Here is a 22,674-nt window from a genome sequence, read left to right as displayed (position 1 = left end):
CCATCGTCTCTCGAGACAGACAGCTGCCAACAACAACCGTGTGTGTGTGTGTGTGTGTGTGTGTGTGTGTGTTCCCCTTCCATTTTCTTTATCAACTGGTTCCCAAGCAACAACGTAGATTTGGAATGCAGATATTGGTACAAGACCAATTGCTGGCAGCTGCCCAGGTTAGTTTTGGGTAAAGAATGGTTTGCTTAGTCTGTAGGAACAAAAGTTCAGGTGCGGGAGAACGGGTTTCGAAACACTCCCAGCCCAGCTCCATCGATAACAAGGCGACACCCAAAGAAACAGATCCAAGTCTTCATTTTTAATGATGTTTTAGGATGTATGTACAACGGGGGAGAAGAAAGGTTAACGGATTTTATTTTTAAAAAAAGACATGGTAAATGCACTGCGATAAGAATGTTGTTTTTTTTACACACACAGAATATATATTTCTCTATATAATATTAACACAAGAGATATAAAATAAGTTATACCTGTCCTGGGCTCTGTCTCCCACCCCACCCCTCCTCTTTTCTCAGGTCACAGTAGAAGTTCAACAAAACGCAAAGCAACGAGGACAGTTCATCTCACTCTCGACATCAGCAAAAATGACGGGGTCAGAGAAAGAGGCGTGATTTGGACTGAGGGAAGAGGAAGACCAGCAGGAAACGTGTTTGGCTCAGTATCTCCAGTCTGAATAAGGTTCAAGACAATCGCCGTATTTTTCGCTCTATAAGACGCACCAGACCACAAGACGCACCTAGTTTTTGGAGGAGGAAAACAAGAAAAAAAATATTCTGAATCTCAGAAGTCAGAACAGCAAGAGGGATCGCTGCACAGTGAAAGCTGCAATCCCTCTTGCTGTTCTGGCCTCTGGGATAGCTGTGCAGCCTGCATTCGCTCCATAAGACGCACACACATTTCCCCTTACTTTTTAGGAGGGAAAACGTGAGTCTTATAGAGCAAAAAATACGGTATTTTAGAGATGAAAATGGGAGGCGAGAGTTGGGGTGGAGGCTGTAACTGTTGGGTTAAGTGACTCCCGGGCAGGGCCATCCTTGTTTCGTGTGCCCACAGCCTCTCTCGCCAACGGACCGTGCAAATGACGAAACGGCAGGGCATACTACAGATTCGACATTTTTATTGTGCACAAACACATCTGTGGTGAAACAGAAGCACTGAGAAATATTAAGTCCAACCACAGTGGAAGAAGCACTTGGAAAAATGTGCAAACCGTCTCCTTTGTTCCAAGAGTACTAAATGCAGCAATAGTTTGCTCCAGCCACAAATCCTTTAGTATCTCCACACTTCTGATGCTGCCATCTTTTGCATGCGAGGGACTAAACTTGAATGATTAAAAACCAGGGAACCTGGAGCCCTCTAGGCATTGCTGGACTCCATATCTGCCATCATTCCAGTGTTCCTTCAACCGTCGGGTCCCCAGATGTTGGTGGACTACAACTCCCATCGTCCATCAGTTAACCTGGCCGCGGATGATGGGCGTTGTAGTCCCAGGACATCTGGGAAGTGGGAACCCAACAGCTGAAGAACACCAGCCTACTCTACACTGTTGACACTTGTCCAAAAGCTCTCCAGTCTTTCAGACAAGGCTTTCGAGCCTTGGTTGAAGATACTGGAGATCAAAACTTTTGCCTGCTCTGCTATGTTCTTATGTGCAAAGCCGACCATTCTCAGATTTGCATCGCACGATGATCCTGGCAGTGCTTGCAAATCCAGTGCAGCGTTCACCGGAATGACCTTTGGAACCCGGAATTCCCAAAACATCAAGAGTCTTAACGCAACACCTTCGGCCGAGGTCTTACAAGAAAATGCAAGCGACCAGGGGAAGTTTCCTACGGCTAACACAGGTCCACTGTTCGCCTTTCGCGGAGTTATTCTGTGTACAGATTTGCAACACGTGCACTCAATAAAGATTAAGGAGACAGACAACAGACAGGAAGACTGAACGTTGAAGACTGCTGAACATAAATACTTCAGATCCAAGTGTGTCTTTGAAGCACCAGTCTCATCCAGAGGTATTTGTCATCTAAGGGTGCTTCCATACAGAAGGCTCTCAGGCTTCCAGTAATTGCTCTTCCACCGAAAGCTATGAGCAGAATTGCCATTGGTCACCCACATTTCAAGAGTCAAGGTGCGTGTGCATCTTGCATTCACCCAGTGGGCATGGCAGAGCCGGTTGGCACCTTTGCCCGCTCACATTTCACCACTGCTCACCCGCCATTCCCACCCACTCTCTTCTCCAGACATTTTGAAGCGGGTGTTCTCAGCGGCATTTTGGGCACCCTTGCTTGGTTACGGTTTTTGGGAGGGAAATCGCAAAAATAATAATAGTTAAAAGAGCTCTAGTTTTGTTTTTAAAATGCCGCCTGTATAACAGGGTAACAACAAACCAACCTATGGTCACATAAAGCATCCTCAATAAACATACGAGATGTAACCGGCTGTGTTCTTAGATAAATAAGATATACTATTCATAGTACTGGGACACGGGTGGCGCTGTAGGTTAAACCAAAGAGCCTAGGACTTGCCGATCAGAAGGTCGGCGGTTCGAATCCCCACGACGGGGTGAGCTCCCGTTCCTCAGTCCCTGCTCCCGCCAACCTAGCAGTTTGAAAGCACATCAAAGTGCAAGTAGATAAATAGGTACCACTCCGGCGGGAAGGTAAACGGCGTTTCCGTGCGCTGCTCTGGTTCGGCAGAAGCGGCTTCGTCATGCTGGCCACGTGACCCGGAAGCTGTACGCCGGCTCCCTCGGCCAGTAAAGTGAGATGAGCGCCGCAACCCCAGAGTCGGTCACGACTGGACCTAGTGCTCAGGGGTCCTTTTATTCATAGTATCAAATTGTAAATTTAAACAGAAGGAACTCACACCTGTCTGTAAAATGTGTGAGATCATGATATTGTATTTATTTGCATTACTTAGAGCTTTAACTACTGATGAAGCCCAGGACGGCGAAACAAGGCCAATATTCCGGAAATCCTTGTCTAGACTCTGTGAAAGGATTTTGTGGATCTGTAACAACCTTTCATGTGGATGGTTTGGACTTTACGAACAGACAGGTGGAATGGACACCATTACACAGATGGACCTTATTCATGAACTGACTAGAGAATGATCCGATCCACTGGGTCTTCTGCTTTGTTCGTTTGTTGAACTTTATGAGTTACTTCTGTTGAAATTTACAATTTGATACTATGAACAGTATATCTTATTTATCTAAGAACACAGCCGGTTACGTCTCACATATTACAGGGTAAGCAAACTGCATCTAAACTGATTTCTGAGTGAACGACTGAGATGCAGGTTGCAAGGATTTCGCCAGAGAATGCCCAGCTCTCAATTTCACAAGTAGATCTCATCAGACAACCCAACCCAGCCAGTTCCAGAATTCAGCCTGGTAAGTTTCACAGCCCAGCTAGGAAATGTACCAGCTTGAACTTCATTGCTTCTTAGCTGAACTGATTTACCATAGTGCAATTGCAACGCCCCCCCCCCAAAAAAATATATATATTTAAGGAGTGCCTACAGCACAGGTTTAGAGAACTGTAACTTTACAGGGCTTACTCGGAAATAAGCACTGCCACTTTCAATGCAGCCTCCTAATTAATAGCTAAACTGAAGGTGGAAGAATCTTCAGTTCAGGAAGCGGTTAATGGAGGGGACAAGAGTTTCGGAGAAAGACAGGAAACGGCTCTGGAACAGGAAATGCACAGCGGACCAATAGAAAAAGGGGGCGGGGCTCTCCAACGTGTCACTCACCTCCGGGGGGGGCAACCACTCACCCTCCTACTGCAGTGAGACCCCCACCCCCTGCAAAAGAGATTGCATTGCTATTCTGCTCTTAATGGATTTTCTGTGGGAAGGGGTGGAAAAGCCAGACTGAAAAATGGGAAAACGTGGCAGGTTTTCAATCTGCCCACGAGACGGGCAATTGCACATGAGAAGCCATCTTTGGAAGCACCGAAAGGGAACCTTGGATTGGGACCCACAGGAGATTCTGACGCTTTGCTCGAAAGCGTTAGGGCCAAACTCAAGAGGAACATCCGACAGTGAATAATGACAGAAGCTCATCCCCAATCACAGCCTACTAAGTGTTCATTCATTCACACCACTTTGTTCTTATTAAGACATTATCGTCAGGAAGCAAGGACGTCACCACGGAAGAGTTAATTGCATACTGGGGAGAGATCAGAGTACTGTATGTTTTACGGCAGGCATGGGAAACCTTTGGCCCTCCAGATGTTGCTCAACCAGAGTCCAGTGTCCCGTTCTGGGCGCCAGAGTTTAAGAAGGATACTGACAAGCTGGGCAGGGGTCAGCAAAAAAATTTTAGCCACGGGCCGGTCCACTGTCCCTCAGACCTTGTGGCTGGCTGGAGAAGCATCACTGCCAGAGTCCATTCTTCTTGGAATAACAGGTTTGGAAGTGCCCAAGAAAGATGTTAGACTGTGTTTGTATGCCACAACTGCTGCTAGAATTTTGTTAGCTAAGAACTGGAAGACACAAGAAGTCCCAACAGTGGAGGAATGGCAGATGAAGATGATGGGCTTTTCGGAGCTAGCCGACCTGACTGGAAGAGTCCGTGACCAGAAGGAGGAGGAGTACCAGGAGGAATGGATGAAATTCAAAGACTATTTAGTTAAATATGTTAAGAGAACTTCATTGGAAAAAATTGCAAATCTCAAGATAGGTTTAGGATTTAAATATGTATTGTTAGAGAATAACATGTTTAAAGTTAAAATGAAAAGAAAGAAAGATGTTAAGCGATTAAGTTAATTTTATGAGAAAATTGGTTTTTGGAAAGCTGTTACAATGATATACGCTGAAATTCAGCCAGGGGGATTTGAGGAAGTCACTTAACAATGTTACTAAGATTGGATTAAGTACAATTAAGATGTACAGTGGTGCCTCGCAAGATGAAATTAATTCGTTCCGCGAGTTTTGTCGTCTTGCGATTTTTTTCGTCTTGCGAAGCACGGTGTCGGGAAGGTTTTGGAAAAGCTTCAAAAATCACCAAAGTCTTCAAAAACCTCAAAAAAGGCTACCACACCGCGTGCTATGAGTTGCTCCTCGAAGTCAAGTCACAACTGGATTAACGGTGTTAAGAAAAAGGAAACAAACTTGGAAGACGTTTCCGTCTTGCGAAGCAAGCCCATAGGGAAAATCGTCTTGCGAAGCAGCTCAAAAAACAAAAAACCCTTTCGTCTAGCGAGTTTTTTGTCTTGCGAGGCATTCGTCTTGCGAGGTACCACTGTATGTTTGTTTGTTTGAATGTTTTGGAAAACCAATAAAAAAAAATTTGGAAAAAGAAAAGAGAAGCGTCACTGGTAGGGGGAGCTGGAAGAAGAGGCGAGGGGAGCAAACAGTCCTCCTCCTCACCCCCCACCTCCAGCCCCAGCCGCTCCGCTTACCTCCCAGGGGCTGCCACCGCCACTGCTTCTCGTGAGTAGGCAAAGCGAGCTCGTCCGCTCTGCTCTCTGGCCCACGGGAGCACCAGGGCGGTGGCAGTGGAGGGAAGATGAGTGGCGCGAAAGGGCTGCCTCCGGAGAAGGGTTGCTTAAAATGGCGCTCAGCCAGCCCCCTTCCTCCTCTAGGCAGGGCAGGGAGAAATCGGGAGGAGGGAGGGAGGAGGAGCGGTGTGTGTGGGGGGGAAATGGAATGGCGCAGGGGGGGAATGGCACAGCCTGAACGAACAGAATCCCTACGCCGATTTATGGACTGTTCGCGGGCCGGATCCTGAAGGCAACTGGGCCCGGGCCTTAGTTTGCCGACCCCTGAGCTGGAGTATGTGGAGAGGATAATCAAGGGACTGGAAGCCATGCCTGATGAGGAACGGTTGAAGGAGCTGGGTACGTTTAGCCTGGAAAAGAGGAGATATGAGAGCCATCTTCAAATATCTCAAGGGCTGTCCCATGGAAGAGGGAGCATCCTTGTTTTCTGCTGCTCCTGAGATCAGGACCCGAAACAATGGATTCAAATTACAAGGAGATTCCGACTAAACATCAGGAAGAACTTTCCGAAAGTGAGAGCTGTTCTATAGTGGAACGGACTCCCTCAGAAGGCGTTGGGCTGTCCTTCACTGGAGGCTCTGAAACAGAGTTTGGACGGTCAGGAATGCTTTAGCTACGATTCCGTCTTCCAACTCCACAATTCTACGATTCTAACTGCAACTCCCACCATCCCTGGACGCTGGCCATGTTTGCAAGCTGGGGGTTGTAGTTCAATAAACACACAAGACGTAACCGGCTGTACATTCGAAAAAAATAATATATACTATTCATTGTATTGAATTGTAGATTTCAACAGAAGTAGCTCGTAAAGTCCAACGAAAAAGGTAGAAGCTTCATCAGTAGTACAAACTCTAGGTAATGCAAATAAATACAATATCGTAATCTCACACATTTTTACAGCAAAAATAATATAAAAACCGTCAACAACCGTACATACCACACAGGATATCACAGGACAGTGGATCTTATAACATAGTACTTTAGATCTGATATTTGATTACATTTTTGTATGAGGTGCATTACTGTTTATATGTATAACATCTGAGTATGGATTAAGTTTGCTTTACTTCTGCGGTGCCATATGGGTCACTTTAAGAAAGAAATTTTTGGAGACCAGGGAGAAGAGTCGGTGGAAGAAGACTGGAAGAAGTTTAAAGATTATCTACAGAGGTATTGTAAAATTAATGAATGTTAGATTGATGTTGGATTGAAATTAAGTGGTTTCTAGCTGTAATGGCATAAAAGAATACGGGAAAAAATGATTTTCTATAAGTAAAAATTTAATATTAAAATAATTTAAGATTAAAGATAAGGGTAAAATTAAAGAGGGAAAGAAACTGCTGAACTAATAAATTGAATTGGAATACAAAAAAGGGAGGTATGAGGAGGTCCGGGAAACAAGTTAATGGAAAATAATGTGATGAAAAAATTGATTGTTTTTAACCATTTTTATTTTGTATTTTCTCTTTTTTCTTTTTCTATTTCGTAATGCATAATAAAAATTTTATAAAAAAAAGAAAGAAAGAAAGAAATTTTTGGATCTGTTGATTGCCAACACCTGTTGAATCAGTATTGCGCTCGTGCATATAATTCTACTCTGTAAAAGTTGCTGTTTACAGCAGCTACTACTATGCTATAAGATCCACTGTCCTGTGATATCATATATGGTATGTATGGTTGTTGACGGTTTTTATTGTATGTATTTGCATTACCTAGAGTTTGTACTACTGATGAAGCCCAGGCTAATATTCCAGAAATCCTTGTCTTAGACTCCGTGAAAGGATTCTGTGGAACTGCAACGACGTTTTGTGTGGATTGTTGATCTCTATGAACAGACAGGTGGAATAGACACTTTCACATATATGGACCTTATGCATAAACTGATTAAGAGAATGAACTGATCCACTGGGTCTTCTACTTTTTTCTTGTTGAAATTTATGAACTATTTCTGTTGAAATCTACAGTTCAATACAATCAATAGTATATATTATTTTTTCAAATGTACAGCCGGTTACGTATTGCATGTTTATTGAATACCTCCTTTTTCGCTCTACAAGACGCACCAGACCACAAGACGCACCTAGTTTTTGGAGAGGGAAAACAAGAAAAAAAATATTCTGAATTTCAGAAGCCAGAACAGCAAGAGGGATCGCTGCGCAGTGAAAGCAGCAATCCCTCTTGCTGTTCTGGCTTCTGGGATAGCTGTGCAGCCTGCATTCGCTCCATAAGACGCGCACACATTTCCCCTTACTTTTTAGGAGGGAAAAAGTGAGTCTTATAGAGCAAAAAATATGGTATATATTATGTTTTCAAACGTACAGCCGGTTACGTCTTGTGTGTTTATTGAAGATGTTTCACGTAACCAGGGGGTTGCAGTTCGACAACATCTGGAAGGTCAAAGGATCCTCATGCCTGTTCCAAAATATTGCACCAGGTTCCTCACCACGCCTGGACATTATTGGAAGCCGGAAGACAGCTCCGCATCTCCATTAGGTATATTTGATTCACCCACCCACCCAACACCCCACAATTCCTTCCCGCCACCCTCTCACTCTGTCAGTTTCCTCTTCGACGGAGGGATGAGGTGAGACGGGAGCTCGTTCGGCAACTCGTGGCCTTCCAACTTGACTTTGATGAGGTGGTTGGCCAACGCAAACTCCTCGTCGTCAAGCATCCCGTCTTTGTCGATGTCGGACAGTTTCCAGATCTTTCCCAAGACAGTGTTCGGCAGCTTGGACCTCACCATCTCCTTCTTCGCGTTGGCGCCGGTTATCTTCCCGTCCACCGGCGAAAGCGTGTAGAAGATCTCGTCGTACATGGGCTTGTCCCTGGCCACCACCCAGTTGGCGTCGTCGATGCCTTCGCCGGCGCCCTCACCATAGCCATGCCCAAAGGGGCCGTGCAGGGTGCCCTCGAAGGCGCCCCCTTTCACCATCTGCACCGGCCGCTGGGACTCCTCCTGGCGCACCAGCACCATCAGCTGGGCGATATCGCTGGCAAGCATATCCTCAACGGCATCCAACAGTTTGCCCTTCAAGGGCTGGAACTTACTGAAGTCTTGGCCCTGTAGCTGCTCCTGAAAGACAGAGCGACAGGCAATTCAGCGTTAAGACAGGGGATCGCAATCACCTTTGGCTGGGTCGGGATGATATGGGATTGGGGGGCCATCTCCTGAGGGGGCGCAATTAGTGCCAGCACCATCCGTTAAGAGTTTGGGTGTAATCTTCGACACCTCCCTTTCCATGGAGGCACAGATTGCAGCTATAACAAAGGCGGCATTTTTTCATCTCCGCCAAGCTAAGCAGTTGGCTCCTTACCTCTCTCGCCCTGACCTAGCCACTGTGATCCACGCGACGGTCACCTCCAGACTGGATTATTGTAATTCATTCTATGTGGGGCTGCCCTTGAGACTGACCCAGAAACTCCAGTGGGCGCAGAATGCCGCGGCGAGACTCCTTACGGGATCACATTCACCCGGTGCTATACCAGCTGCACTGGCTCCAGGTGGAGTACAGGATCAGGTTCAAGGTGCTGGTTTTAATCTTTAAAGCTCTATACAGCCTAGGATCCTCGTACCTACGGGACCGCTTCTCCTGGTATGTCCCATGGAGGACCTTACAGTCTTCAAACAAAAACATCTTGGAGGTCCCGGGCCACAGAGAGGTTAGGCTTGCCTCAACCAGAGCCAGGGCCTTTTCAGTACTGGCTCCGATCTGGTGGAATGCTCTGTCCCAAGAGACTGGGGCCCTGTGGGACTTGACATCTTTCCGCAGGGCCTGCAAGACAGAGCTGTTCCACCAGGCCTTTGGCCAAGGCACAGTCTCACCTCCTCCTTTGGTAATCCTCACAGAACTCTAGCCCAATGGTTGCCATGAATTTGATTCTGAATTGATTTTAGAAGGTATTTCAATTAATTGATTGTGATTTTATGTAAACTGTGCTATTTTTACTGTCATTAGCCGCTTTGGCTGGGGAGGGCGGGATATAAATAAAATTTTATTGCTATTATTTATTACAACCAAGCCTCCTGAGAAGTAGCTCTCAAACGTTTTCCCTCCGGAATAAAAATTCGCCACACTGATTTTTAAATTGGCAAGAAATACATTTGGTTGGGGGGAGAATCAGCTCCTAGCAGTGCTTGGTTTTGAAAAATATACCTATCTATACCTGGCAGATTTAATGAGAAGTGTGAACTGGCTTTTGCAGGGTAATCTTACTTTTATTAGGTTTGACTTGAGACAAACTGCCATCCCCTCGTCAGCAGAAAGGCGGCTTTCTCTTTCCTGATCTTTCCTATTTGCCAGAGTTGAAAATCCCTCTTCACGGCAATATGTTACGGAGAAGCACAGAAGAACGGCCAATGCTCTTGAGTAGAGGCCTGGATACTGCTTCTTTTTGAGTATCCCCCCAAATTATTTTGATACTATACTACACTGAAACGTTTAAATGCTTCTTTGATTGTCCTTGAATCTTCCTGCCACAATTGCCATCACATCCGACCACGCCACTGTGGCGTGCCACACCCTTTGAGAACAACGGCCTTATGAGGAATGGTCGAGGGAGCTGGGTACATTTAGCCTGGAAAGAGGAAACTCGGAGGTGAAAGGATAGCCATCTTCAAATATCTGGAGGGCTGTCGATGGAGTTGACTTTTAACGCCCTAAATGGCTCTGGCCCATTAAACCTGAAGGAGCATCCCCACCCCCCATCGTTCGGCCCGGACACTGAGGTCCAGCTCCGAGGACCTTCTGGCGGTTCCCTCCCTGTGAGAAGTGAAGTTACAGGGCCTTCTCGGTGGTGGCGCCCGCCCTGCGGAATGCCCAGCAGATGTCAAGGAGATAAACAACTACACAACTTTTAGAAGACTTCTGAAGGCAGCCCTGTATAGGGAAGCTTTTAACGTTTGACATATTGCTGTGTTTTTATTATGTCAGAAGCTGCTCAGAGACGCTGGGGAAACCCAGTCAGATGGGTGGGGTATGAAATATAATTCTGATTATGACGGCAGATTAAAATTACAAGAAAGGCGATTCCAACTCAAGGTTAGGAAGAACTGTCTGACAGCAATAGCCGTTTGACATTGGGACTTCCTCCAATGGACTCTCTTTCCTCGGAGATTTTAAAGCAAAGGTGGAATGGCCATCTATCACTAATGCTTCAGTTGAGATTCCTGCATTGCAGGGGGTTGGACTAGAGGACCTCAGGGGTCCCCAATTTCGAACTCTACAATTCTATGATTACTCTGACTCTGAAATTTAGAAGGCAGGCTGTGTTTCCCCCCTTTCCTCCCCAGAACGATAATCTGAACTGAAAATGAGATTTCTCTTCTGGGCAAAAGCATCCCTTCCAAACCGGAACGTTCTAGCCGAGGTTGGCAGCAAAGTTCATCTTTGCCTTAGACCTCCCTCTGTGCAAGTGAAACTGAGGAGTTTTCCGTCCCGGTTCTCAGATGATCTGTGTTTGTCCTGGCACTCACTTGCATCTTCTTCAGATTGGGAAAGTCTCCCGGCGAAATCTGATGCTCCCGCTCGATGCGCCCGTAGATCTCGCCCAAATTGTTCACGAGCTCTTTCTTCTTGTTATCTTTCCCAAACACTGACGGCATTTCCTTCTTAAGGGAGCTAATGATGTAGGCGTGGACCTAAGGACATCACAGAAGGGAGGTGTAAATACTTTGCGACTGCTATAAAACTTAGGGAACAAGCTGCGCTACCAAAATGATTAAGGTTTTTAAAATGATAATTTTAGGTTATATTTTAGTGACCAAGATTTAATATATTTTTTAAACTGCCGCTATATCTGAATTGTCTCTGTTATACCCAATTGCAGTTCAGTGTATCCCTGTTGTGTTTTATGAAGTGACCCGGAACTGGTCTGTGACCGTAATAATAAAGTTGTTGTTCTTCTAAATATTTTGTGTTTTTTTAGACAACAACAACACCTCATTCTCATTTGATTCTCCATCCCTCCTGCCCAAATATTCTCCTCTATTTCTGCAAAGAGCTCAAGGTGATTCCCTCTTTCCCATTTAATCCCAATGACCCTATGAGGTAGATTCATAGCTGTCATTTTCAGATTTGAAAATAAGGGATCAGCAGCCAAAATAAGGGATTTGCCGGGCACAGGTATGTTCAACTTGTGAGCCCCTCTGAGCCAAAGGCAGAAAGCCCAGCCAGCAGCCAAAAGAAGCCTCATCAATAAGGGACAGCAGCGGGACATGGCACTGGGATAAGGGACTGTCCCGCCAAATAAGGGACACTTGACAGCTATGGGTAGATTAGAGACAGCAGCTCACCCAAGCTTCACAGCCAAGTCAGGATTTGTCTCTCATCTCCCAGGTCCTAGTCTGGCTCTCTAGCCCAGTTTTTCCTCAAACCTGGGTCCCTGATAATCTCAGCTATGTTGAGCCTCTTCCCTAAACCATCTTTTTGTGGGGCTGATGGGATCTGCGATCCAAAATATCTGGAAGCCCTCAGGTTAGCGAAGGCTGCACTACGTCACACTGGTTCTCAGGTAGACACAGTTGAATTTTATTTTGCATGTTTCTGAGCAGGACGCAGGACGAAACAGACGCCTCGCAACACTCCGTTTCAAAATACTCGTTCCGTCGTGACATTTCCTGGGTGCTTCGAGCGCATCACAGTCCCTTAGGTCAAGCTATCCTTAGTTTCATGACGAGGACAAACAGAAAAAAGGAGTAGAAAGCAGCCTGTAACTGCAAAATTACAGTGGTACCTCGGTTTTTGAACGTCTACGTTGACGAATGTTCCGGAACTCGAACGCCAAAAACCCGGAAGTAAACGCTTCCGTTTTTGAACGCGCCTCGGAAGTCGAATGGCTTCCACTGAGGTACCACTGAATTCTTCTCAATTTTCTCTGTAAATCTGCAGGCTGCCCCGGTTTTCGAACGTTTAGGATGCTGAATGGTCTTCCGGAACAGATTACGTTCAAAAACCGAGGTCCCACTGTATAACCAGAGCCAGCGTGATGTGGCGCTTAGAGGAGGCCTTTCTCAAATGTGGGTCCCCCGGCTGCTGCCGGACTACAACACCCATCATCAATGACCACTGGGTCCTGGAGGCTAGGGAAGATGGGAGTTGTAGTCCGACAGCAGCCGGGGGACCCAAGTTTGAGGAAAGCTAAGCTAATCTCTGGGACTGACCAGGTGTGCAGAGAAAAGCTTTCCTTGTGCACCTGCTTCCGAAAATCCCTTCAGGATTGAAAAACATCTTCATGTATGCGACAACGGCTGCGAGAGTCCTAATAGCACAAGGATGGAAGACTGAAGAAACCACAACTAAAGAACCATGGCAAGCAAAATTGCTGGACTATGCAGAACTGGCAAAACTGACATACAAGCTACGGGACAAGGATAACTGTGATTTTAAAGATGAATGGGAACCCTTTGCAAAGTATCTGAAGACGCAACAAAGCGAACTGGGCTCCTTGGTAGGTTTTGAATAAACATTCACAAACCTTTTATTGATAATAGTTTGAGGATCTATACAACTTTGTAACATGCAGAAAACAGCAATTTTAGAGAAACCAAAGACTGGAACTGAGGGAAGTCGGGGGGTGGGGTGGGGTGGGTTTTGTGTGGGAGGGAGGAAAAATGGGGCAGATAACAAGGATGGTATGTTTTTGGATAATATGTTGTTATAATTTTGAATAATAATAAAAAAGGAATAGGCCACTGGCGAGAGAGACAGACGGACAGACAGACATTCACCTTGGCTAGCCTTGCCCGCTTAATGAGGTCGTTCAGTTTCCGGAGGGCTGCGTTTCGGGGCAGGCTTTGGATATCCCTGAAGAGGTCCTGTTCCTCTGCCTCGAAGAGCTTGCGGTTATCGGGGATGAGGAGCGGGTGAGACCAGAAGGAGCCGATGTAGACCCTGATGACCTCAGGCGTGTTGACGATCTTCCCCAGCGACCACATGAGCGCCCCGTAGACCCTCATGAGCTGTTGGGTCTCAATCTGGTCCGCCTTGTTGAGCACCACTCTCATCTTGTCCTCGTGGTTCTTCAGGGCTTTGATGACCTCGGAGAACTCGTCCGAGATGTCCAGCTTGTGGGCGTCAAAGAGGAGGATGATGCGGTCCACCCGCTCGGCAAACCACTCCAGGACGGCGGCGAAGTCGTAGCCTACGTCGGGGCAAGGAGAGAGGGGAGTCCCGTCAGAACATCAGGGATGGCTCCGTCGGTTGTGGAGCTCAAAACGCTAAGGACATCCACGTAATAAGGGGCAGCTAGGGAGGTGGGTGGCGCTGTGGGTTAAGCCACAGAGCCTTGGGCTTGCCGATCAGAAGGTCGGCTGTTCGAATCCCCGCGACAGGGTGAGCTCCCGTTGCTCAGTCCCTGCTCCTGCCAACCTAGCAGTTCGAAAGCATGCCAGTGCAAGTAGATAAATAGGTACCGCTCCGGCGGGAAGGTAAACGGCGTTTCCTGCCCACCCAGCAGTTCAAAAGCACGCCAGTGCAAGTAGATAAATAGGTACTGCTCCGGCGGGAAGGTAAACGGCGTTTCCTGCCCACCCAGCAGTTCAAAAGCACGCCAGTGCAAGTAGATAAATAGGTACCGCTCCGGCGGGAAGGTAAATGGCGTTTCCGTGCGCTGCTATGGTTCGCCAGAAGCGGCTTAGTCATGCTGGCCACATGACCCAGAAGCTGTACGCCGGCTACCTGGGCCAGTAAAGCGAGATGAGCGCCGCAACCCTAGAGTCGGTCACAACTGGACCTAATGGTCAGGGGTCCCTTTACCTTTACCTTACATATTCCTGCATTGCAGGGAGTTGGACTAGAAAGACCTACATTGGCTCCCAGTACGTTTCAGAGCACAATTCAAAGTATTGGTGCTGACCTTTAAAGCCCTAAACAGCCTCAGCCTGAAGGAGCGTCTCCACCCCCATTGTTTTGCCCGGACACTGAGGTCCAGCTCTGAAGGCCTTTTGGAGTTTTCCCTTGCTGCAAGAAGCAAAGCTACAGGGAACCAGGCTGAGGGCCTTCTTGGTGGTGGCACCCGCCCTGTGGAACGCCCTCCCACCGGATGTCAAAGAGAAAAACAACTACAAGATTTTTAGAAGGCATCTGAAGGCAGCCCTGTTTGGGGAAGCTTTTAATGTTTAATTAATGTCCCACAGAGGACCTTACAGTCTTCAAACAAAAACATCTTGGAGGGCCCAGGCCACAGGGAAGAAGAAGCAGCAAAGTTTGGATTTGATATCCCGCTTTATCATTACCCGAAGGAGTCTCAAAGCGGCTCACAATCTCCTTTCCCTTCCTCCCCCACAAGAAACACTCTGTGAGGTGAGTGGGGCTGAGAGACTTCAGAGAAGTGTGACTGGCCCAAGGTCACCCAGCAGCTGCATGTGGAGGAGCGGAGACGCAAACCCGGTTCACCAGATTACGAGACTACCATTCCAAAACCAAAGCACGCTCCCCCGTAGAAAACAATGCAAAATGGGTTAATCCATTCCAGACTTTTAAAAACGACCCCTAAAATAGCAATTTAACATGAATTTTACAATCTAACAAGACCATTGATCCATAAAATGAAAGCAAAAAAAAAAAAAAGTACTGCAGTCACACAATCAATCAGTAGCTGAACTGGGTTCCACGCAAAAAGAAAAAGAAAAAAAAAGCCACAACGACGCAAAATAAATAGCAAAAACAGACAGGCCGCAGCGTAACACTTAAAACTAAAGTGTGGCACTCAAATCGGAAGTGTTAACACTCAAAATGGAGCACTTTCGGCTTCCGAAAAAGTTTGCAAACTGGAACACTTACGTCCGGGTTTGCAGTGTTTGGGTTCCAAGTTGTTTGAGGACCAAGGCGTTTGAGAACCAAGCTACCACTATATATAAAGGTGCAAAATTATGAATGTCCTGCTTATAAAGGAACTGCCGCTCCAGGGCGAGAGCTGCTTCTTATTTCTCGAAAGGAAAAACTTAAGAAACAGCAGAAAAGGACACAGTGGGAATACTCTGGCTGCAGCGAATCCCAAGGGGAAATTGCACAAGCGGCTTTTCACAGCCTTACATCTGCCCTGCTTTTCTCAGCCAAAGGGGAAAGAGAGGCTTGCATGTCAGGCTTCCAGAACTAACATTTGCATTAAGACAAAGCAGCGCAGGGCATGTCCCAAGTTCAAGTCTCGCTCAAGGGCTCGTTGTACGACCCAGATTCAGATCTCTCTACGTTGCGCACAGGAGGAGGTCATTCTGGCTCAATCGCTGCAGCTGGATACATATGGAATAATAAGAACTGTAGAGTTCCCGTAAAAATCATTCCGAAAAGAACAGGAATGATTATGCTTCGGGATTCTGAACGATTTATTAAGAAAGGGAAATTAAGTCTCTCTCTCTCCAAAATATTCCAGTCTTGACCCCCAATAATTTGTTGGTTTTGCAACCATACCGGGTCCGTCAACAATTACAGATTTTCTCATTTCTTCGTACAGCGACGCTTAAAAGGCAAACTTGCTAAAAGTGCTCTCAGCGTTGGCACCTGCCGCTGATCAAACAGGCTTTGGAAAGATTTTCTGGCAAAGCTAAGTCAGCGCTTAGCAAAAGCACCACTCCCATTCTTAATTGTTCCAAGAACTGACCAGTTAAATGGTTTACATAAGGAGACGGACAAAGTGTATTGCAGCGGTTCTCAGCCTGTGGGTCCCCAGATGTTGTTGGACTACAACTCCCATCATCCCTGAGCTCTGGCCTTGCTAGCTAGGGGTGATGGGAGTTGTAGTTCAACAACATCGGGGGACCCACAGGTTGAGAAAGGCTGCTGAGCAGAAACAATACTGTGGTACCTCAGGTTAAGTACTTAATTTGTTCCGGAGGTCTGTTCTTAACCTGAAACTGTTCTTAACCTGAAGCACCACTTTAGCTAATGGGGCCTCCTGCTGCTGCCGTGCCGCCAGAGCCCGATTTCTGTTCTTATCCTGAAGCAAAGTTCTTAAACCTGAAGCACTACTTCTGGGTTAGTGGAGTGTGTGTAAACTGAAGCGTATGTAACCCGAGGGACCACTGTACTAACATTAAAGGTAAAGGTAAAGGCACCCCTGGCCATTAGGTCCGGTCATGACCGACTCTGGGGTTGCAGCGCTCATCTCGCTTTATTGGCCGACGGAGCCGGCGTACAGGTTCCGAGTCATGTGGCCAGCATGATTAAGCCGCTTCTGGCGAACCAGAGCAACACACAGAAACGCCGTTTACCTTTCCGCTGGAGTGGTACCTATTTATCTACTTGTAATTTGACGTGCTTTCGAACTGCTAGGTTGGCAGGAGCAGGGACCGAGCAACGGGAGCTCACCTCATCATGGGGATTCGAACCGCTGACCTTCTGATCGGCAAGCCCTAGGCTCTGTGGTTTAACCCACAGCGCCACCTGCGTCCCTAGCAATACTAACATTAAGACTCACTAACTCAGGCCTTTACCAACCTGGTGCCCTCCAGGTGTTTTTCGACTACTGCTCCCATCAGTCCCCCCCAGCCAGCACTGAGCTTTTCTGCTGCTAGTTGCACCCAAGATCTCCTCCACACAGTCATGTAGTGAGTGAGCACCTGAGCATCTGCAGAGTGCTCACCCCCCCCACGCCCGCACAGCAGAATTTGCTGTTGCCATAATGACAAAGGGTGGCACGTGTGATGCAGCCGAAATTTCAGCCCTTGAGAGCAGAGATGCTGGGTTCGACTGGATCACAAAAGGAAGAAACAAATGGGAAATAAACACCTGACACAGGGAAATATTATAGGATGCAAGCTCCTCTTGCAGAAATAAAATTCATTAAATGTGCAATTACGAACGAAAGTCAAGAAACCAGTTGCTGCTGAACGAAGGAGCAAGATCAGAACTGTTGTAATTGGATTAATCAAGATTACGGAGCAGAAAGAAATAAGAATTTGGCACCCTGAAATCCAGCACACAGGAAGTCACCTAAAACAGTTTAATTTGGACTTTTAATAACTGGCTCTTTTAATTGTATTGTAGGAAATCAGCCCTGAGTGCTCACTGGAAGGACAGATCGTGAAGCTGAGGCTCCAAGACTTTGGCCACCTCATGAGAAGAGGAGACTCCCTGGAAAAGACCCTGATGTTGGGAAAGATGGAGGGCACAAGGAGAAGGGGACGACGGAGGACGAGATGGTGGGACACTATTGTCGAAGCTACCAGCATGAGGGAGGCAGTGGAAGACAGGAGGGCCTGGCGTGCTCCGGTCCAGGGGGTCACGAAGAGGCAGACACGACTAAACGACTAAAGAACAACAAAGTCGGTATTGTGATAATGTGGCTTTTATTGGATTATTGTAACTGAAAATTAATAAAAATCATTATTAAAAAAAAGAAGGGGACTTAGGCAGCTGGGGGAAGACAGAGATCTTCAGTCTCTGCAACTGCCCCCCAAGGGCAAGACTTACGGAAGAAGATTTGCTGCGCTTATTAGGCCTGGAACTCATGCGCAGATTCTGCGTCCCCCCCCCCTAATAATTTACTTTATGTGATTTACTGCCTTCTGCATGCAAAGCAAGTGTTCTCCCAGAGAGCCCTTCTCCAAACAGACAGCTGGGTTGGCTAAAAGATTTTCCCAGACTGTCCCCGCGTCCCACAAAAGGAGAAATGTTCTTGCTCCGGAGTCCGTTAGCAGCTAACAGATTGAGATTGAATCCTGACAAGAAAGAAGTACTGTTTTTGGGGGACAGGAGGCGGGCTGGTGTGGAGGACTCCCTGGTCCTGAATAGGGTAACTGTGCCCCTGAAGGACCAGGTGCGCAGCCTGGGAGTCATTCTGGACTCACAGCTGTCCATGGAGGCGCAGGTTAATTCTGTGTCCGGGGCAGCTGTTTACCAGCTCCACCTGGTATGCAGGATGAGACCCTCCCTGCCCGCAGACTGTGTCGCCAGAGTGGTGCATGCTCTGGTTATCTCCCGCTTGGACTACTGCAATGCGCTCTACGTGGATGACCCGGAAACTACAATTAATCCAGAACGCGGCAGCCAGACTGGTGACTGGGAGTGGCCACCAAGACCACATAACGCCGGTCTTGAAAGACCTACATTGGCTCCCAGTACGTTTCCGAGCACAATTCAAAGTGCTGGTGCTGACCTTTAAAGCCCTAATCGGCCTTGGCCCAGTATATCTGAATGAGCGTCTCCACCCCCATCGTTCTGCCTGGACACTGAAGTCCAGCGCTGAGGGCCTTCTGGCGGTTCCCTCACTGCAAGAAGCAAAGTTACAGGGAACCAGGTAGAGGGCCTTCTTGGTAGTGGCGCCCTCCCACCAGATGTCAAAGAGAACAACAACTACCAGACTTTTAGAAGACATCTGAAGGCAGCCCTGTTTAGGGAAGCTTTTAATGTTTGATGTATTACAGTATTTTAATATTTTTTGGGAAGCCACCCAGAGTGGCTGGGGAAGCCCAGCCAGATGGGCGCGGGGTATAAATAATAAATTATTATTATTATTATTATTATTATTATTATTATTATTACTGCTCCAGAGTCCGTTAGCGGTTCAGAGGCCGAAGGAGGGACAGGCGACCTTCGCAAGAGGAGCCTTGATGAATTTTCAGAGTTGGCCGGTCTCTACCACCTTCAAGGGCGACTGGAAAGGTCAGGAGGACTCGGCAAAGCGGGTCAAGCCTCATTTCACACACAGGCCTGGCTCACTAATGAGCACAGAAAAGGGACATTTGGAAAGAGAAATCCAGGCTAACAGAGTGAGAAATATCAAGGCTGTCAGCGGCCGAGGCAATTATCGATAGACCCCGAGAGAGAAGCTTATTTATAGCCGAACCAACACGGGCGACAGCTATTTATAGAAAACGTTTTTTTCTTTTAAATACCCGAGAACGCACCACTGGCAGCAGCCGCTATTCAACGTGGCATTGGAGTGAAACTTGGCTCAGCCACGGGTTCAAACAGCCACAAAGGATGACTTTAAAGCCTGAGCAAGATTTTATTTATGAATCCCAAACTGGAATTAAGATTGCCGGAAGAAATATCAACAACCTCAGATATGCAGATGACACAACCTGGATGGCAGAAAGTGAGGAGGAATTAAAGAACCTTTCAATGAGGGTGAAAGAGGAGAGTGCAAAATATGGTCTGAAGCTCAACATAAAAACTCCCGAAGATCATGGCCACTGGGCCCATCACCTCCTGGCAAATAGAAGGGGAAGAAATGGAGGCAGTGAGAGATTTCACTTTCTGGGGCTTCGCCTTCTAAATCCAGCCCACAGACGGTCCGGGAATCGGCGTGTTTTTACTTGAGGAGAATGTGCCCTTTTATTTAAAATGCATCTCTGGGTTATTTGTGTGGCATAGGAATTTGTTCATTTTTTTCCAAAATATAATCCGTCCCCCCACAAGGTCTGAGGGACAGTGGACCGGCCCCCTGCTGAAAAAGTTTGTTGACCCCTGGTTTAGACTTATTATAAGTAATTGAAAGTTTAAGTTAAGTCTGCTGCAACTGGATTTCTTATGGACAGGGCCAATCCTGAATGTATTGGATTTGTGGCCATTACAGTGGTGCCTGTTCTGCGCATGCGCGAAACCCGGAAAAATACTTCTGGGTTTGCCGCTTTCGCAACGTAAACCGAAGTCCTACTGTATGCTGCTTTGCCTTCAGTAGCAGTAGAGCTCTGCTGGATAAAGTTATCAATTGCCTCTGGTCTATCGTTTGGGAACTCTGCAACATGCTTAAGCTTTTACTCCTCAGCAATGACAGTCCGTTCCACAGAAGCTGCTGCTTTCACTTTACCTCGGCTGATTCTCTGCTTCTCCCCGGAAAGGATCCCCGGAGTGTCAATCACGCTGATGCTCTCCAGAACCGGATTTGGCAGCTGTGCACAAACAAATCTAAGGGGTGGAAAGGCAGAAGAAAAATGTCACAATGAAGTAATAAAAGGAACAGAACATGGACAATATTTCGGGTGAGAATTACGTCTTGGCCCACTGGTTTTCCTCCGAAGTTCTCCAATGTAACGCATTCCACATGCTGAAGATTAAAGGGTACAGGTAAAGGGCCCCTGACAGTTAAGTCCAGTCATGAACGACTCTGGGGTTGCGGCGCTCATCTCGCTTTACAGGCCGAGGGAGCCGGCATTTGTCCGCTTCCGCAGACGGTTTTTCCGGGTCATGTGGCCAGCATGACTAAGTCACTTCTGGTGAAACCAGAGTAGCGCACAGAAACACCGTTTACCTTCCCGCTGGAGCGGTACCTATTTATCTACTTGCAGTGGCGTGCTTTCGAACTGCTAGGTTGGCAGGAGCAGGGACCGAGCAATGGGAGCTCATGCCGTCGCGGGGATTCAAACTGCCGACCTTCGATCCTCCGTAAAAACAAGCCCAATGGAGTCAGTGTGGCCCAGTGGCTAGATTGTCAGACTAGGACCTAGGAGACCCGGGTCGGAATCTCCACCTGGTCACGAGCTCCCTGGGTGACCTTGGGCCAGTCACAGTCTTTCTGCCTAGCCTACCTCACAGTCTTGTTGTTGGGAATTAAAAACGAAGATCATGGCCACTAGGCCCATCACCTCCTGGCAAATAGAAGGGGAAGAAATGGAGGAAGTGAGAGATTTTACTTTCTTGGGCTCCATGATCACTGCAGATGGTGACAGCAGCCACGAAATTAAAAGACGCCTGCTTCTTGGGAGAAAAGCAATGACAAACCTAGACAGCATCCTAAAAAGTAGAGACATCACCTTGCCGACAAAGATCCGTATAGTTAAAGCTATGGTTTTCCCAGTAGTGATGTATAGAAGTGAGAGCTGGAACATAAAGAAGTCTGATCGCCGAAGAATTAATGCTTTTGAATTATGGTGCTGGAGGAGACTCTGGAGAGTCCCGTGGACTGCAAGAAGATCAAACCGATCCATTCTGAAGGAAATCAGCCCTGAGTGCTCACTGGAAGGACAGATCCTGAAGCTGAGGCTCCAAGACTTTGGCCACCTCATGAGAAGAGAAGACTCCCTGGGAAAGACCCTGATGTTGGGAAAGATGGAGGGCACAAGGAGAAGGGGACGACGGAGGGCGAGATGGTTGGATAGTGTTCTCGAAGCATGAGTTTGACCAAACTGCGGGAGGCAGTGGAAGACAGGAGTGCCTGGCGTGCTCTGGTCCAGGGGGTCACGAAGAGTTGGACACGACTAATCGACTAAACAACAACAACAAAGATTCCACCTAAACATTAGGAAGAACTTCCTGACAGTAAGAGCTGTTGGACAGTGGAATTTGCTGCCAAGGAGTGTGGTGGAGTCTCCTTCTTTGGAGGTTTTTAAGCAGAGGCTTGACAACCATATGTCAGGAGTGCTCTGATGGTGTTTCCTGCTTGGCAGGGGGTTGGACTCGATGGCCCTTGTGGTCTCTTCCAACTCTATGATTCTATGATTCTATGATTCTAACAGTAACAACATGCCACCTTGAGCTCACTGGAGAAAATGGTGGGGTATTAATCCAGCAAAGAAAAATAATGAAATCCAAACGGAAAAATCCAACCTGAAATCCACACCCAGCAACAACTACTCGTTTAATGCTCTACATGGCGAACACCACCATGGCCGGCCCCGTATGTAACCAGCAGACAGCAGAATATCTCTTTCCCTTTAATACCAGCCTCCTGGATTTGGCCCTGATGTTTTGGAAGGAAATGTTCTTGATTATTTAGCTGTCCAAACAATAAATCAGATCTAGGCCCCCCTGCTAAGCGTTGTCTTCCACCACTCTCTGCAGCCTCTTCCGACAGTTAAAAGGCAGCCGCCGAGAAAAATGTTTTCATGAGTTAAATTTAGGGTTTCGCCACAAGGGTTTGTTTGTCCTTCTTTTAAGCCTTTGCCCCGGCAGGAGTCCGACCTGCTAGTTAGCATCTGAGAGAGCGCTTGGGCTAAGTAAATGCCAGGAAAGTCAGGAGGCAAATTTGGCCAGGGACAAAGGCACGCACAAAAAACATTGTTCCTTTCGGCGCCTGCCTCAAAACAGCACACAAACACACACAAAAACTGCTTGAAGAATCATTAGAATCAAAGATAAACTAAAAACTTGATTAAAATACACGTTGGCATTCTACCTATCTGAATAGGCTGGCCTAAGCAAGAACGTTTGTAAAGGTAAAGAGACCCCTGACCATTAGGTCCAGTTGTGGCCGACTCTGGGGTTGCGGCGCTCATCTC

The 22,674-nt window shown here is 47.2% G+C and overlaps 1 protein-coding gene across 1 annotated transcript in view; it reads right to left on the bottom strand.

Moving 5' to 3' along the window:
* Positions 1-286: 286 nt before the first annotated feature.
* The window catches only part of LOC114607460 (EH domain-containing protein 3), a 40,379-nt gene continuing 17,991 nt past the window's right edge, over positions 287-22,674 (bottom strand). The window contains exons 3-6 of the mRNA XM_077936647.1: positions 20,268-20,365; positions 13,246-13,658; positions 10,993-11,157; positions 287-8,592 (exon numbers count right to left, since the gene is read on the bottom strand). Of these exons, the coding sequence (XP_077792773.1) occupies positions 8,065-8,592; positions 10,993-11,157; positions 13,246-13,658; positions 20,268-20,365 (1,204 nt within the window). The 3' untranslated portion in view covers positions 287-8,064. The remainder of the gene's footprint in view (positions 8,593-10,992; positions 11,158-13,245; positions 13,659-20,267; positions 20,366-22,674) is intronic.

Source organism: Podarcis muralis, chromosome 12 (genome assembly GCF_964188315.1).
Source record: "Podarcis muralis chromosome 12, rPodMur119.hap1.1, whole genome shotgun sequence".
Classification (NCBI taxonomy): Eukaryota; Metazoa; Chordata; class Lepidosauria; order Squamata; family Lacertidae; genus Podarcis; species Podarcis muralis.
The sequence above is the reverse complement of the archived record's forward strand: the minus strand, read 5'-3'. Positions and strand labels throughout refer to the sequence as shown.